The 14323-nt window shown below is 40.6% G+C and overlaps 1 protein-coding gene across 1 annotated transcript in view; it reads right to left on the bottom strand.

Annotated features, from left to right (window-relative positions):
* wls (Wnt ligand secretion mediator) overlaps positions 1-14323 on the bottom strand; it is a 30855-nt gene that overhangs the window by 3717 nt on the left and 12815 nt on the right. The window contains exons 3-11 of the mRNA XM_061694425.1: positions 7558-7682; positions 7272-7433; positions 6167-6303; positions 3424-3592; positions 3226-3323; positions 3023-3086; positions 1609-1752; positions 1417-1500; positions 782-950 (exon numbers count right to left, since the gene is read on the bottom strand). Coding sequence (XP_061550409.1) covers positions 782-950; positions 1417-1500; positions 1609-1752; positions 3023-3086; positions 3226-3323; positions 3424-3592; positions 6167-6303; positions 7272-7433; positions 7558-7682 — 1152 coding nt within the window. The remainder of the gene's footprint in view (positions 1-781; positions 951-1416; positions 1501-1608; positions 1753-3022; positions 3087-3225; positions 3324-3423; positions 3593-6166; positions 6304-7271; positions 7434-7557; positions 7683-14323) is intronic.

Genomic DNA, 14323 nt, shown 5'->3' with positions numbered 1-14323 from the left:
CATTTGCTGTGTTTGAAATACCCCAAACAAAGTAGAGTGAATTTTCTGACTTGCATTTATTTGTCGCCAAATCAATCAAATTAAACGCGTATCTTTCCTACAGGCTAAAACAGTCATAGGTGGAAACAGCTACTGTTTTTGTACTGGTAGTCTGTTGTTTATCGCACAGGGGTGTACTTTACAGAACCCCCCGCAATAAACTATGATCTGCGAAGTAGCGAGTATATATTTATTTTGTTATATCTTAAAGCTTTATGCATAATACAGATACAAAATATGCACGTGAGATGCAGGTATTATTTTTGTCCACTTGGTGTCACCATCCTCTCATTCTAGACCTCTCATTCTGTGATTTTGAATTCGTGTAGCTTCAAAAGGCCTGGCATGTTGAGTGATGTGGGATTCAGCGAATGAGAGTGCAGAGTTGGCCCTGATGGCTCAGGATAGCACTGGCTGTTAAGTGGCTAAGGGTTAGCCAGTCTGACTGTGCTCAATACGCATTTGTTTTCTTGCTTTTTCTCCTGGGGCGGTCGATTTCCCACTGTAAAATAGATAGTACCACAGGAAGCTAAGAAAACTGCCACTCATTGAACACAGTTGAGAAACAACAATGCAGGTGAACGATATCCTAATTTGACTAATAAGTGTGGCAGTAAGAAGTCATTGTATTTGAGAGTAGTAGTTATATTTGGGCTTGAAGAAAAGTATTTACTGGAGGAAAAGACTGTAAACATGTCAACGGGTACATCTCAGTATTCATAGAAATTTGGTATGTAGTTACCAGTGATGCACTGTCCACTTGACTGGTCATCTCCGTATCGCTTGTGAGAGGGGGCATACAAGAACATGATGGCGAATACGTACAGGTTCCACATTCCGTAGATGCCTGTGAAGAAGGCGCTGTTCACCTGCACGGTGTGTTCCCCCCAGTGCCAGTGACCCTCATTCACCTGGACAGAGACAGGAAGTACCATACAAGTTTTGTCCTCTTAACTGCTTCAAAACTGAACATGACTCGCAAAAAGTTAGGGATATTCGACTTTTGGGTGAAATTTCAGGATGGACCTAAAATGCACTTTAACCTCTCTTTATAGGTAAACTTACAGTGAACAAAATGATAAACGCAACACTTGTTTTTGAGCCCATTTTTTAATAGCTGAACTCAAAAATAACTTACTATGTATACAAAAGGCCTATTTGTCTCAAATATTACTCACAAACCTCAATTTAGTGTGTTAGTGAGCACGTCTCCTTTGCCAAGATAATCCATCCACTTTAGGGGTGTAGCACATTAATATGCCATGATTATTGCCCAGGTATGTCTAAGGTTGCAGACAATAAAAGGCCACCCTAAAATGTGCAATTTTAATTTTTTTGAGTAGTGTTTGTTATTACTCTGATTAAGACTTAGAGTACCTGACTGATGATGAAGAAGATGACGGTCATGGCAGCACAGGCCAAAGTGACCAACATGAGAAATTTGAACCTAAAAATCAAACCCTGCAAGAGAGATGGTGGGTTAGGATTAAGGTCAAATGCTCTGCTATTACTTTCTATTCGAAATACTTGGACCAAATGAAGAGAGAAAAATTGTGCAATTTTACAAACCTCATAGTGCAGGCGTCTGGCCTTGGACATGGCAGGAAGTGAAGTCCTCTTACCACTTATGTTGCGGAAGACTTGGAAAACCATGAAACAGAGGAAGAGAAAGTAGAGGCAGGCGCAAATCCCTGCCACTATAATGAAAGCCATCTGAGCGAGCAGCGGTCAAGGAAATAAGGATGATCACCCAATAGCACACAACAAAATAACATGCAGACTCGAAGCAATACAATATTACAGACCAAAATCTAGACATTTCATCGAAAAACATTTTTCGATTAGGAATGGGCAATTCCCAATTAATCGATTAATATTTTAATGCCGTGGCTGAATTCCTCTGGCTGGAGATATTGAGGAATAGGTGGACAGAGAGATACAGTAGATTTATAGAGACAGCTGCAAGATAGATGTTATCTACTACCGTTCCAATAGTCTCCACAATTAAACAACAAGGCTAAGCAGGCCTGACATATTACTAATATTAAAAAAAGAAAAATATTAATCAGCATCAACAAAAGTTTAAAAAAAAAAAAAAAAGAAAAAAGGTCAGAAGTACAGAGTGGAGGGAATAATAATAGAGTTTCCATCCCCGGGGGAATGAAAAAGCCGCAGGACATGGGAGAGGAAGGATTTCTTCAGTCTGTCAGTGCAACAGGGAAGTGACAGTACCCCGTCACTAAAGCTGCTTCTCTGCCTGGAGAACATGCTGTGCTTTGGATGTTATCGATGGTCTGTGACGGACAGAACCGTCTTTAGGAATAATTACCAATTAAATTTGTATTACTAACTACATACAGGTAATTTATACATTTATTATTAATCTATTATGTCCATCTCTATTTACCATTAAATATGACTCAACATTTTCAACATGTACATTAGGTATAGTCGTATCTAAATTTGATGAAAGGATTTAATTCTTTTTCGATAATATGGTTAAAAGGATAATCAATAAATGAAAAGATAATGTATGGCTCTGTGACACTGTGCTTCTGTGTGAGATTTAGAAGAATGCATCAAGGTTTTACATCGAAAGACCATTAGAGACTGCCAAAAGACTGGAAGAGTGATGTTTTAGCACTAACTTCTAAGATGTCAATTCTCAGCTTAGCAAGCTTTGCAATAAGTTAAAAAGATTCAACAAAAATACATCCATCCCAGGCCAGAGACAACATATGGCATTACTGAATTATTCCTACTCTTATTAGTCAAGGGAACCAATCTATGTGAGAACAACAAGAAACCATGAAAAATTTAGTGTACCGTCAAAAAGCAAAGTTGGCTCTTGTGCAAATATCTTCAGATGCAGATAGTCTATTTCAAAGCATAAATACAGTTTTAGAGTCACGTCCAGCTAAAATGGGACAAGATAATGTGCTAATTGTCTGTTGTTAGCCACGGATTAATTGCAAAAAGATACAGCCAGCTCAGTCCCAACATCAGATGCCCAGATGCTATAGAAGGGGTTTGTCAACTGGACACCTCTGGTGACATGCAAAAACAATTCATTTATTCAGTGCACATACCAGAAAGCAGATATTTAGTGTTTATAATTTATTTATTTATATATATTTTTTTTTAATCAAACTATTGCCAGTTTAATACAGACAAAATACCTCTTACCTCTCACACATGTCAAAGATAAAGAGACAGAAAGACCCAAACACGATGGGCCCAACTTGCTTCCAATACACTGAGAAACGATTCCTCTCCGTCTGGTCCTAAGAGAAGGAAGCAAAACATTTCAAGCAGTCATTTGACAACAGGTGCCAAGATTTTATGGATTACATATAAAAAATAAAATAGTCCCGGGCCCATTACCATGAGGTGCTCCCCGCAGAAGATGATCCAGAAGGAAAGCAACATGGAATAGAAAATGCCTTGTCGGATGTCTCCAAAAAGCAACATCCAGGTCCAGTTGAAGCCAATTGAGAACCACTCCACTGGGATGTTGATGAACGTCATGGAGATCCCCAGAGCAAAGATCACTCTGCAAGAGCAAAACATTTTTGTGTGTGTTTTTAACAAATATAGTGAAAACAATGCTTCTTCAAGCTATGTGTTGGCAAAACAACCAGACACCTGAGTATGTGGCCCTGTGGGTCTCAAGGCTAGGTTGCAGGACAGTGATGCATCTCTGTAATCTTGTGAATATAATGAATACAATATTTAATATAGTTAAAAAAAAATCATTTTTATGTGTCCATATGTATGTAAAACAACCAGACACCAGAGTATGTGGCCTGGTGGGTTTCAAGGCTAGGACACAGGACCGTTACATGTCTGTATAACCTTGTGAAAATAATTAATAGAATAATGAATACTGTAGTCAAAACAATCCTTCGAAATATTACTAAAAATAGAACATCAGGATATAAGATTTTATACATTTGTGGAATCAGTAACAGTCATTATACACAAACTAGCCGTAATATGACACTTTGAAAACTAAGCATTACTATGATTGTAAAGGCATATTTTTGATACAGCTTTTCTATTTGACCTCAGTGTTTATTCTGTATTTAAAAGCAAGACATTCAGGAAAGATGGTTAAACTTGTTTGCACTGTTTAAAAAAAGAGGTGGTAGATAATTTCCTGTGGATGGTGGTAATTAATTTGGATACTGCCGAACAAGAAGGCCTCTGAAAACAATACAGTGCTTTAACTTCCCAAACCGTAAACTACACGGAACTTCAATATAAGTGGCCTGTGAACTCACTTAAAAATTCAGCATGCCTTCCCCTTCCTGAAATCCTAAAAGGTAAGCGTGAATGAATGTTGGGCAATTAAAGCTTCTTTTTCAGTGCCCTAAGCAGGTCCCTGCATGCCACCAGCCGATGAAAGAAGATCATAAATAAAGAAGCATGCAAAGCAGAGTAATTACAGCAATGGAATTTCATTGAAGGTAGTCCTTGGTATGAATGTATCCATGCTCGGTGAAACCGCTATCAGAATGCTTTAGATAGTTAGTGGAATCAAAACGGGACTTTGCTACACACAGGCAAGTCTCCCACACAACCACACTACAGTACTGTAAAAACTGTAGAGAAATATTTAAATTACCACCAAGACATTCAAGGTCAGACAGTTTGGCCAAAAGAAAAGACAATAGGAAAAAGTGTCTTGAAGTACAATAGTAGAAACATTTGACAAAAGTACAGGTAATAGAATACAGATTCTAAATCCTTCATCTCCAGACTCTGCCCTTGAGGCTTCATGGCGTGAACAAAGTGAAACTTCACTTTGGTGGTATGCAAGGAATGTGCCCTGCGCAAAACAAACAGCGTGAAGAGCTGTGTGTGTGGGAGTTACCATGAGGATGGAAAGAGTGTTTTGGACACAAGTAGTAGTAAGTGATCCCCCACAGCAGGAAATGGCGTGTAAAAAGGTCCAATTACTCACACTAATGAACAGGGCCCGATATTTTGCATGATGGTACATAAGGAGTACACTTAAACAACAGAATGATACATTAAACTGACTTATTAACCAACAGTTCAATTCAATTCCATTTTATTCATATAGCACCATGGAGCAGGTCTAAGAACACACTCCTCACTCATTGAAAGACCAACTGAACCCCACATATGCAAGCACTAGGCGACGGAGGCAAAGGGAAAACTCCCTATTGGTAAGAAACCTCGAGCAGACCAGAGACTCAGAGTAGGGCGGCTGTCTAACCTCGACCGGGTGGGTAAGAGAGTAGAAAAGGAGGGAGACAGAGAGTGAGAGAGCAACAGAAACAGAGAGATAGAAAGTGCTCGAGAGCGACAAAAAAAGAGAGAGAGGTGCAGGTTCCATATATACACAATTTAAGTGTATGTCCACAAAAAGGGGTACAAGTCCTACTTCCTAAGAGCCTGCGGCTCATCTAGGAATAAAGGAGCAAAAAAAAGAATAATTCCTGGCTGTTGTACGTGTGTGTGTGTGCGTTAGTGTGTGTTGGTTGAGTGCTACCTGTTGCTGGCAGATTTTGTATCGCGTTTCACGCTTACTCAGGCTCTTCCTGTGGTGCAGCACACTGCCTCTTATTGATGTCTTGCCAGCATGACAGGGGTGATACGAACAATTAATCCCTCCCTAGTTGTCATCTTGAAATCTAGCAACCTGTATATGGATCTCAAAATCTGGTGTTAAGTAATCGCAAGTAAAGTTTCTTCAGTTTATCAGTTCAAATAAATCAGGTCAAATGTTGCACCTGGATAAAAAGGTGACAAAAATATCTCGCTATGAATAGGTCAACGATCATCATGAGTCATTCATGAGCGACCCTTTGTTTGCTCAAAATCTTCAGACGCCTAAGTGCATAGAGTTTGCATGACCCACTTGCAAATTTCATTCATAGTTAATATGCACCCTAATGCAGTGCCTCAGTGGCATGTGATGCAACTATTCATTTGTACGCTCTGGCTGCAGTACTTTTAATATGCCCCACCTCGCCTTAATCTTGTCATGATCACTTCTATTGAGTGACATTTTCACATGATCATTTAACTTCCAAACACAATGCCTTTTAACAGTGACATCACCTTACTACACTCTATAGTAGTTGAGTGGCCTTACTTCTCCAGCAGCACAGGGGGTCTGGTCATAAGCCTGATGCGCCTCCAGTACCAGATCATGATGATGAGGATGCTGGGTGTCAGGAAGGTCTTCATGGCAAACCAAACCTTAGTGAAACCTCCATTTTGGTGGATACCCTTGGAACAGAAAACAAGATTTCTTACAAATACATACGCTCTAACTCACACATTCATGTAGTCGACTGAAAAGAAGCATTCTTGAAAGCTACAGTATGTGTTGGCATAACAAACAGACACCAGAGTATGTAGCCTTGTGGGTATTAAGGCTGGGACGCAGGGCAGGTATGTGTTTGTGTAACCTTGTGAATACAATTAACCAAAACAATCCTTCTTAAAGCTATATGTTGGCATAACAACCAGACAACTGAATATGTGGTCTTGTAGGCTGGGACACAGGACAGTTACGTGTATGTAACCTTGTGAATACAAGGAATCCTTTTAAAAATGTGTTGATGTGTTATGTTGGCATAATAACCATTTCCCAAACACATTCATGGTAGGTTAATTGAAGACTCTTAATTGCCCGTTGGTGTGAATGTGAGTGTGAATTGGTTGTCTATGTGTGCCCTGTGATTGGCTGGCGACCAGTCCAGTGTGTACCTAGACTTTCACCCAAAGTCAGCTGGGATAGGCTCCAGCACACCTATGACCGTACAGAGGATAAGCAGTACAGAGAATGGATCGATGGATGGCATAATAACCAGACACCTGAGTATATGGCATTGTGGGTCTCAAGGTTGTGATGTAGGACAGTTACGCATCCATGCAACCTTGTGTATAGAATAATGAATATTGTCAAAACAATCCTTCTTAAAGCCATGTGCTGACATAACAGACACCAAAGCATGTGAATTTAATCAATGAACAAAAATGAGTATAGTAAGATAGAAAATAAGTATAGTAAATAATACAATCACAATTACATTACCAATGACGTGTCACTTTTTACAAGTATTAGTAGAAAATGCCAGATCATCGGTTGTCAAAGTTGTGTTGCTCACACAAGAAAAACAATTACCGCTCGATGAAATGAGTTGACTTCTCATACTTACAGTACAGCAATTCAAAATGAGAAGTTAACTTACAACCAAGCGAATATCCTTTATTTCTCCAATGCCCACGTTGATCTTCTTGCGCTCATTGACGGGCAGACGGATGTTGAGGAGATAGTACTTATGAGCCACACTACCGACCTCCATGAAGGGCAACAGGTCACATTCATAGTAACGACCCTCATTTTCAAAAGTCTGGAGACCACAAGTAATATCTGGTTAACGCACCTTCAATTGAGAACCAAGTTCAAGTTCACTCAGGTCAGCAATCAGTAATAGAAAGATCAGTTCATAACGGTCGAGAACATTGTTTACACACCTTTGAAGTGGTGAAGTTGCAGTTGAGCTTCCGTTTTTCAAAAGAGTGAGCCATCTCGGTCCACTCACTGACTGTATCGTCTCTGTAGGCCAGGCCCACGTCAACAGTGACCATTGCTCCATCCTCTGTACACAAGAACAACAACTGATTTTAACCCAAGAACGTCACTTGGAAAACAGTTTAGTGGTTAAAGAAATAAATACATTCATCTTTGTGTGTGTACATATTTGAATTCCTGATTCAACTTTTCAATCATGAGAGTGATGCGGTCATGATGACAAACAACCAAGGCCTTTTTTTGCACCGACAGGGAGAAAAATTCCCACCAGACTGCAAACATAATGTTCCTTTTCAGCTAATATATAATGGAATGCTAATGTATTCAGGGTGGTAGAAGTAGCGAGGATGACTATGTGCATTTCACTTTAAATCATTAACAGTCTGCGTGTCTGGACACGATCACAGTTGCAACCAACATCTTTATTTAGAGATTCATGAAGGCGCTACTTTTAACTTGAGTGGCTTTTGTAGATTTTCCTAAAACCGGTTTACAGAAACGTATTAGTCTTTTGACACCTTGGATGAAGGAGAACTATATGGACAGGATTATTTATATGCATAATTCAGCCATCAATAAACTCTCCGTGCTGGCCCGGATACATCTTAATTCCCAATTGCTAAAATAACATTGATATAGCCTCCAAGAACCCACCCAACAACTAATTCAAGCTATTAGGACAGGATCTTTAGATCCTTTTATAAAGCCACCCTGCATGAGAGACTCTTGTACCGTTATGAAACAAGCTGGAATGGAGAGAAAGAAACCCAGCAACCTGTATTATGGGAAAGAATAAGATACGGGAAGAGGAGAGGGACTAAGACAAGCACTGGCAGCAGACATTTTGGTAACGCCCTTCACTGCCATTAGTCTGCCATTCTGCCTCGGATGTGAGCTCACTTCATGCAACATTCCACTCCAGTCCAGTGGCCATTGCCACAGAAACTAAGCCTCCTCAACAGCTGTGTTATTGCTGGAGCTCATCCAAGGGGTGCTGCAGGTGGGTGGAGCTCTTAATAAGGGTAAAGCTCTTCTTTGGTACAAACACTGATCCAGATAGGCTTGTTGACCAAGTGATGGGCTCCCGAACCAAAGAAAATGAAGGTTAGAAGAGCGACAGAAAGGATAAAGAAACATTTGGCAGCATTTTATGTAAACCAGTCCACAGTGTTTTTGGAGAGATTTTTTTTTTTAAACAATCCCCAATCCAATGAAGTTGTAACATTGAGTAAAACGCAAAAACATGAATACAATGATTTGCAAATAATTTAACCTATCCTAAATTGAATACACTACCAAGACAATATATGTAATATTCAAACTGATGAACGTTATTGTTTTGTTTTTTGTAACTAGTCTCTCAATTTGATGCCTGCAACACATTCCAAAAAAGCTGGGACAGGGACAGCAAAAGAGTGGCAAAGTTGAGGAATGCTTTATAATATTAAAAAAAAAAAAAAAAAAAAAAAAAGGACTGTTGTCTGGAACACTCCACAGGTGAACAGGTTAATTGGAAACAGGAGAGTGTTATGATTGGGTATAAAAAGGAGCATCCCCAAAAGTCTCAGTTGTTCACAAAGCAAGGATGGGGCGAGGTTCACCGCTTTCTGAACAACTGCATGAGCGAATTGTCCAACAGCAGTTTAATTTCTCAACGTACAATTGCAAGGAATTTAGGGATTTCATCATCTGCAGTCCATATCTTCAAATGATTCAGAGAATCTGGAGAAACCTCTGCATATAAGCAGAAAGGCCGAAAACCAACATTGAATGCCTGTGACCTTTGATCCTTCCAGCGGCACTGCATTAAAAACCGATATCGTGTAAATGATATTGCCACGTGGGCTCAGGAACACTTCAGAAAACCACACGGTTCATCGCTACATCTACAAATGCAAGTTAAAACATTAGCATGCAAAGTGAAAGCCATACATCAACAACACCCAGAAACACCGCTGGCCCAAGCTCATCTGAGATGGACTGACGCAAAGTAGAAAAGTGTACCGACGTCTGACGTGTCCACATTTCAGGTTGTTTTTGGAAATCATGGGCGTCGTCTCCTCCGGGCCAAAGAGAAAAGCAGCATCCGGAGTGTTATCAGCGCAAAGTTCCAAAGCCAGCATCTGTGATGCTATGGGTGTGTGTTAGTGCCTATGGCATGGGTAAGTTGCACATCTGTGAAGGTACCATTATTGCTGAAAGGTACATACAGGTTTGGGAACAAAATATGCTGCCATCCAAGCAATGTCTTTTTCAGGGACATCCCTGCTCATTTCAGCGAGACAATGCCAAACCACATTCTGCATGTGTTACAACAGCGTTGCTTGTTAGTAACAGAGTGAGTATTCGACTGGCCTCCCAGCAGTCTATTATGAAGCACAAAATACGACAACAGAGATCCGGGACAGTTGAGCAACGCAAGTTGTACATCAAGCAAGAATGGGAAATAATTCCACCTACAAAGCTTCAACAAATAGTGTCCTCAGATCCCAAACGCTTTTGAGTGTTGTTAAATGTGGCCATGTCCCAGCTTTTTGGGAACATATTGCAGACATCAAATTCTAAATGAATTATTATTTGCAAAAGAAGTTTGATTATTAACTCATTCCCTCCCAATGCCGTCCAAAGACATCATTAAGAATCCATCTATTCCCTGCCAATGCCGTCTAAAGACATCAATGGCGTTTTTTTTGACGGGGATGGGTGAGGGAGGGTCTTGTGCAGTTTGTGTGTGATCGTCAAGCCTGTGGATAACTGCAATGAGGATTGGCACCCTTTAGAGGGCAACAATGCCTTGAGGTGAATGTCCCTCCCTCAGAGGAAGAAGAGGGAGGGGGCGGGCTTTATTTGAATAAATGGGATCCGGAATCGTCAAGAGAGTGAACTCCCTTTTGGATAGCCAGGTGAGCTTCCTCCGACGAAGATCGACGAAGTCCGACGACGACGGTAACTCATTTGCAGCTCGCGTTAGCTACATTTGGCGAGCAAACAGGCTCTTTCAATCCTTGTTACATAAAAACAATTTAGTCCCACTAGTTCACATTGCAATGTAACATCTGTTGCCAGTACTGATTTGAATTTTCTATTGCGTCCATCTTGTAGGAATTCAACACACGCGAGTCGAGCGTCTTTTAGGATTGCGAAGAAGAAAGGTAATGTTTTTTTTTACCCTTGCAAAACATTAAAAAAAGTATGTTTTAGTAATCGTATGTATTTTTTAAAACTTACAGGTTATGCATCCAGCAGACATTCGACTCCCATTCCAGTATGCAGTGCACACAAAAAAGGTAACAAAGATTTTTCTCCACGTCCCACAACAGCAATTATTTTTGTATTTTTATAGTAATAGTTATATTTCTAAACTGCACAGAGGTTCTGCTTCGAGCAGAAGTAGTGACTGGTTTCCAAGGAGAATGACAACCACACAAGATCCCATTCAATGCCAACAGAGGATAAAACTTTGCTAGATTTTATGTGCAAGGTAATAAAAACCTGGACTATTGAGCAAATGGTAGGAGGAGAATTTGGAGGAAAAAAGTGCGGGAGGCCCATTTGTTCATGCATTTTTGTCTAATGTAAATTCTGTAGTTATTCTTGTAAATACATTATTTTTCAGTCAAAAGTACTTTCTCAGTGTTGTTTTATGTTCAGATGTTTGAGATTTTCACTAAAGAAAAAATATATTGGTGTCAAAGTCATTGTTCTGCTTGATGTGTCTGCTTTCACAAAAAGGCTGTTTTCTCCGTTTTTTTTCTTCCAGAAACAGATTTGGCTGAAAGTAGCCTATATTTGACTGCCGATTACTAAAGAATGGTATAAGCTAGAGACAAACTTTTCTTTCTGATGAAAGAAGAGAGTCTGGTCTTACATTTGGCGGCTTTGGTGTTTACATCGACATAGTACATAATATTCTGTGGGCGTTGGAAAATCACTGGAAATGTCTCAAAAATGCCTGGCAGTCTAGGGGTTCCCTGCTCCGGAAACGGCTGGCAGTGAATGAGTTAAATATCTTTTCCTTGGTAGTGTATTCAATCAAGGTCCAAAAGCATTTGCAAATCTTCTATTCTGTTTTTATTCGTTTTACACAACATCCCAACTTCATTAGAAATGGGGTTTGCATTTCCTCTCTCATTCTCTCAGTTTCTCTTTGTTTTTTGGCCGATATATATTACTTTATTACAGAACTAGGTAGTAGGTACAGTGGTGCCTTGATTTAAGAGTGCCCCAATTATTTTTTTTTTTTTAATTACATGCAATCGCGTGGATTATTTTTTGCTTTGTGATGTGAGCCAAAATTTAAGTTAAAGTTTCAGATACGCCTTGGCTCGAGTGCAGTGGAAGAAATGGAACAATTATGATACTGCGATGCCCTCGCTTGTGGGGAAGGAGAGCCACAGTCGGCGATGAACTTCAGTCATATATTGAATGGGACAAACAATCGACCACAAACAGAAAATGAAAGCACTCACAAGGAGCTACAATTGGGCCACCAACTTGTGCCCAGAAGCTCACACTGAACTAACCGACTCCAACTCCTGATGTCACCCTAAATGTAACCTAAGTACTATTTTTCTTTAAATATCCATCCATCCATCCATCCATCCATTTTCTGAGCAGCTTATCCTCACTCGGGTCGCGGGCGTGTTGGAGCCCATCCCAGCAGTCATCGGGCAGGAGGCGGGGTACATACACCCTGAACTGGTTGCCAGCCAATCGCAGGGCACATTCAAACAGACAACCATTCGCACTCACATCCTACGGCAATTTAGAGTCTCCAATTTATGCATGTTTTTGGAATGTGGGAGGAAACCGGAGTGCCCGGAGAAAACCCACGCAGGCACGGGGAGAACATGCAAACTCCACACAGTCGGGGCCGGGGATTGAACGCGGGTCCTCAGAACTGTGAGGCTGACGCTCTAACCAGTCGGCCACCGTGCCGCCTTCTTTAAATATATATCTATAAAATAAATAAATTGTGGTGTGGGGGAGTGGGGTGCGTCAGTAAGGGCATCCTGGGTAAAATGTGCCAAACAAATCATGCAAGTGACTCTCTGTGGCGACCTCTGATAGGACAAGCCAAAAGTCACTAGAACAAGTGATTTTTACTCCTGGAAAGGCAAAATCTCTTGACTGGCTGACCTTGCTCCTTAAACGCTTCATATTGCAGCATTTCCTGTGGCTCAGAAACTTCAAAAAGGATCTTCAGTCCATTACCGAAACATCTGTCTGTGGTCTAGGTTGAATACCAGACTCATCTGTCTGGCAGCCAGACAGTAAACAATCCCCAGTTTGCTTATGGACACTTCAGCCAAGACAGAGACAGTTGGCACATCAATTGTGGTGAAGAGCTGACCATTACTGTGACATGACTATTTAGACAAGCAAGGCCAGAGAACATGGTTCATAAATAATTACAACACACAAGCATTTAAACTTTTTGTTCAACAAGTTATTACCCTACTACTACTTTATTAGATGACTCTCTGCAATGGCTACTTGAATAGATGTGTTTATACTGCAGCGGCTACAGACTCTTCTAATGAAAGAAAAAAAATAGTGGTACCTTGACTTCGGAGTTTTATTTGTTTTGTAACCACATTCATAACTCAAAACATCTCAAATCATCTTTCCCCATTAAAATTAATGGAAAAGCCATTAATCCGCTCCAGTGCCTAAAAAACATCCATCCATCCATTTTCTGAGCCGATTCTCCTCACTATGGTCGCGGGCGTGCTGGAGCCTATCCTAGCTATCATCGGGCAGGTGGCGGGGTACACCCTGAACTGGTTGCCAGCCAATCACAGGCCCTAAAAAACACCAACAAAAAAATTGTAACGTCTTTTTTTTTTTTTTTTTTAATAACAAAATGGCACTCTGCAGTAGACAGACTACACATAGGTTTGATCATAATCATACCTTGTCGCACCAGAACTTAACCCATTGTTAAGGCAGTAGTATTTGCTTCCTTAAGATCTTGATTGGAACAGTGAGGACCCAATTGGCATTCCTGCAGGATACAGTTTATTGTTTGTGTTTTTCCACATTTGTGAAGATTGTCATTGGCTTTCCTAACCCTTTGTCCTTGCTCTGTTTAGGATTATCCAGTCTTTCCTGTTTAAGTTTGAACTTGTGGGCAGTGTTTCATCTAGGTTTGGTAGCGCTTCATTGTGTTGCTCGCTGTGATCCCGCCAGCGTTCCATCCTGTAGGTAGTACTTTGGCTCGGGTTTTAGAGCGCCGTTATTATCAGATACGCTTTAATTAGCGCTACATCTTATTTTCTGGGCATGGCACGATCTTGCCCACACGAGGGCACAATATTCAGCAGTGTTTTGGGGTTAGCTCCCCAGCTGGTGTAGCTGTTGGACTGAGTGGTGATGCATCGGTTGTCTGAAAACACGCATGTATCTGTGGTTGTTCAGGTATTGCGGCTAATCATTTGTGTAGATGTTAAACAAAAGTGGAACCAAGACAGAACCCTGTGGGAGTCAGTTGTTCTGGGTGTGCCATCTACTCTTTTTGCCATCCATCTCAACATAAAAGCATCAATTGTTAAGGAAGGATTTGATTATGCGAATCAAGGTGGAATTCTGTAAGATTTAGGCTACTTTTAGGATGAGTGCCCTGTGGTTCACAGTATCTTACGCAGCCGTAAATTCAACAAAAACAGCGCCAGTTATCTGTTTGGTTGAAAATCCATCTTTGATGTG

Source organism: Phycodurus eques, chromosome 13 (assembly GCF_024500275.1).
Source record: "Phycodurus eques isolate BA_2022a chromosome 13, UOR_Pequ_1.1, whole genome shotgun sequence".
Lineage (NCBI taxonomy): Eukaryota > Metazoa > Chordata > Actinopteri > Syngnathiformes > Syngnathidae > Phycodurus > Phycodurus eques.
The sequence above is the reverse complement of the archived record's forward strand: the minus strand, read 5'-3'. Positions and strand labels throughout refer to the sequence as shown.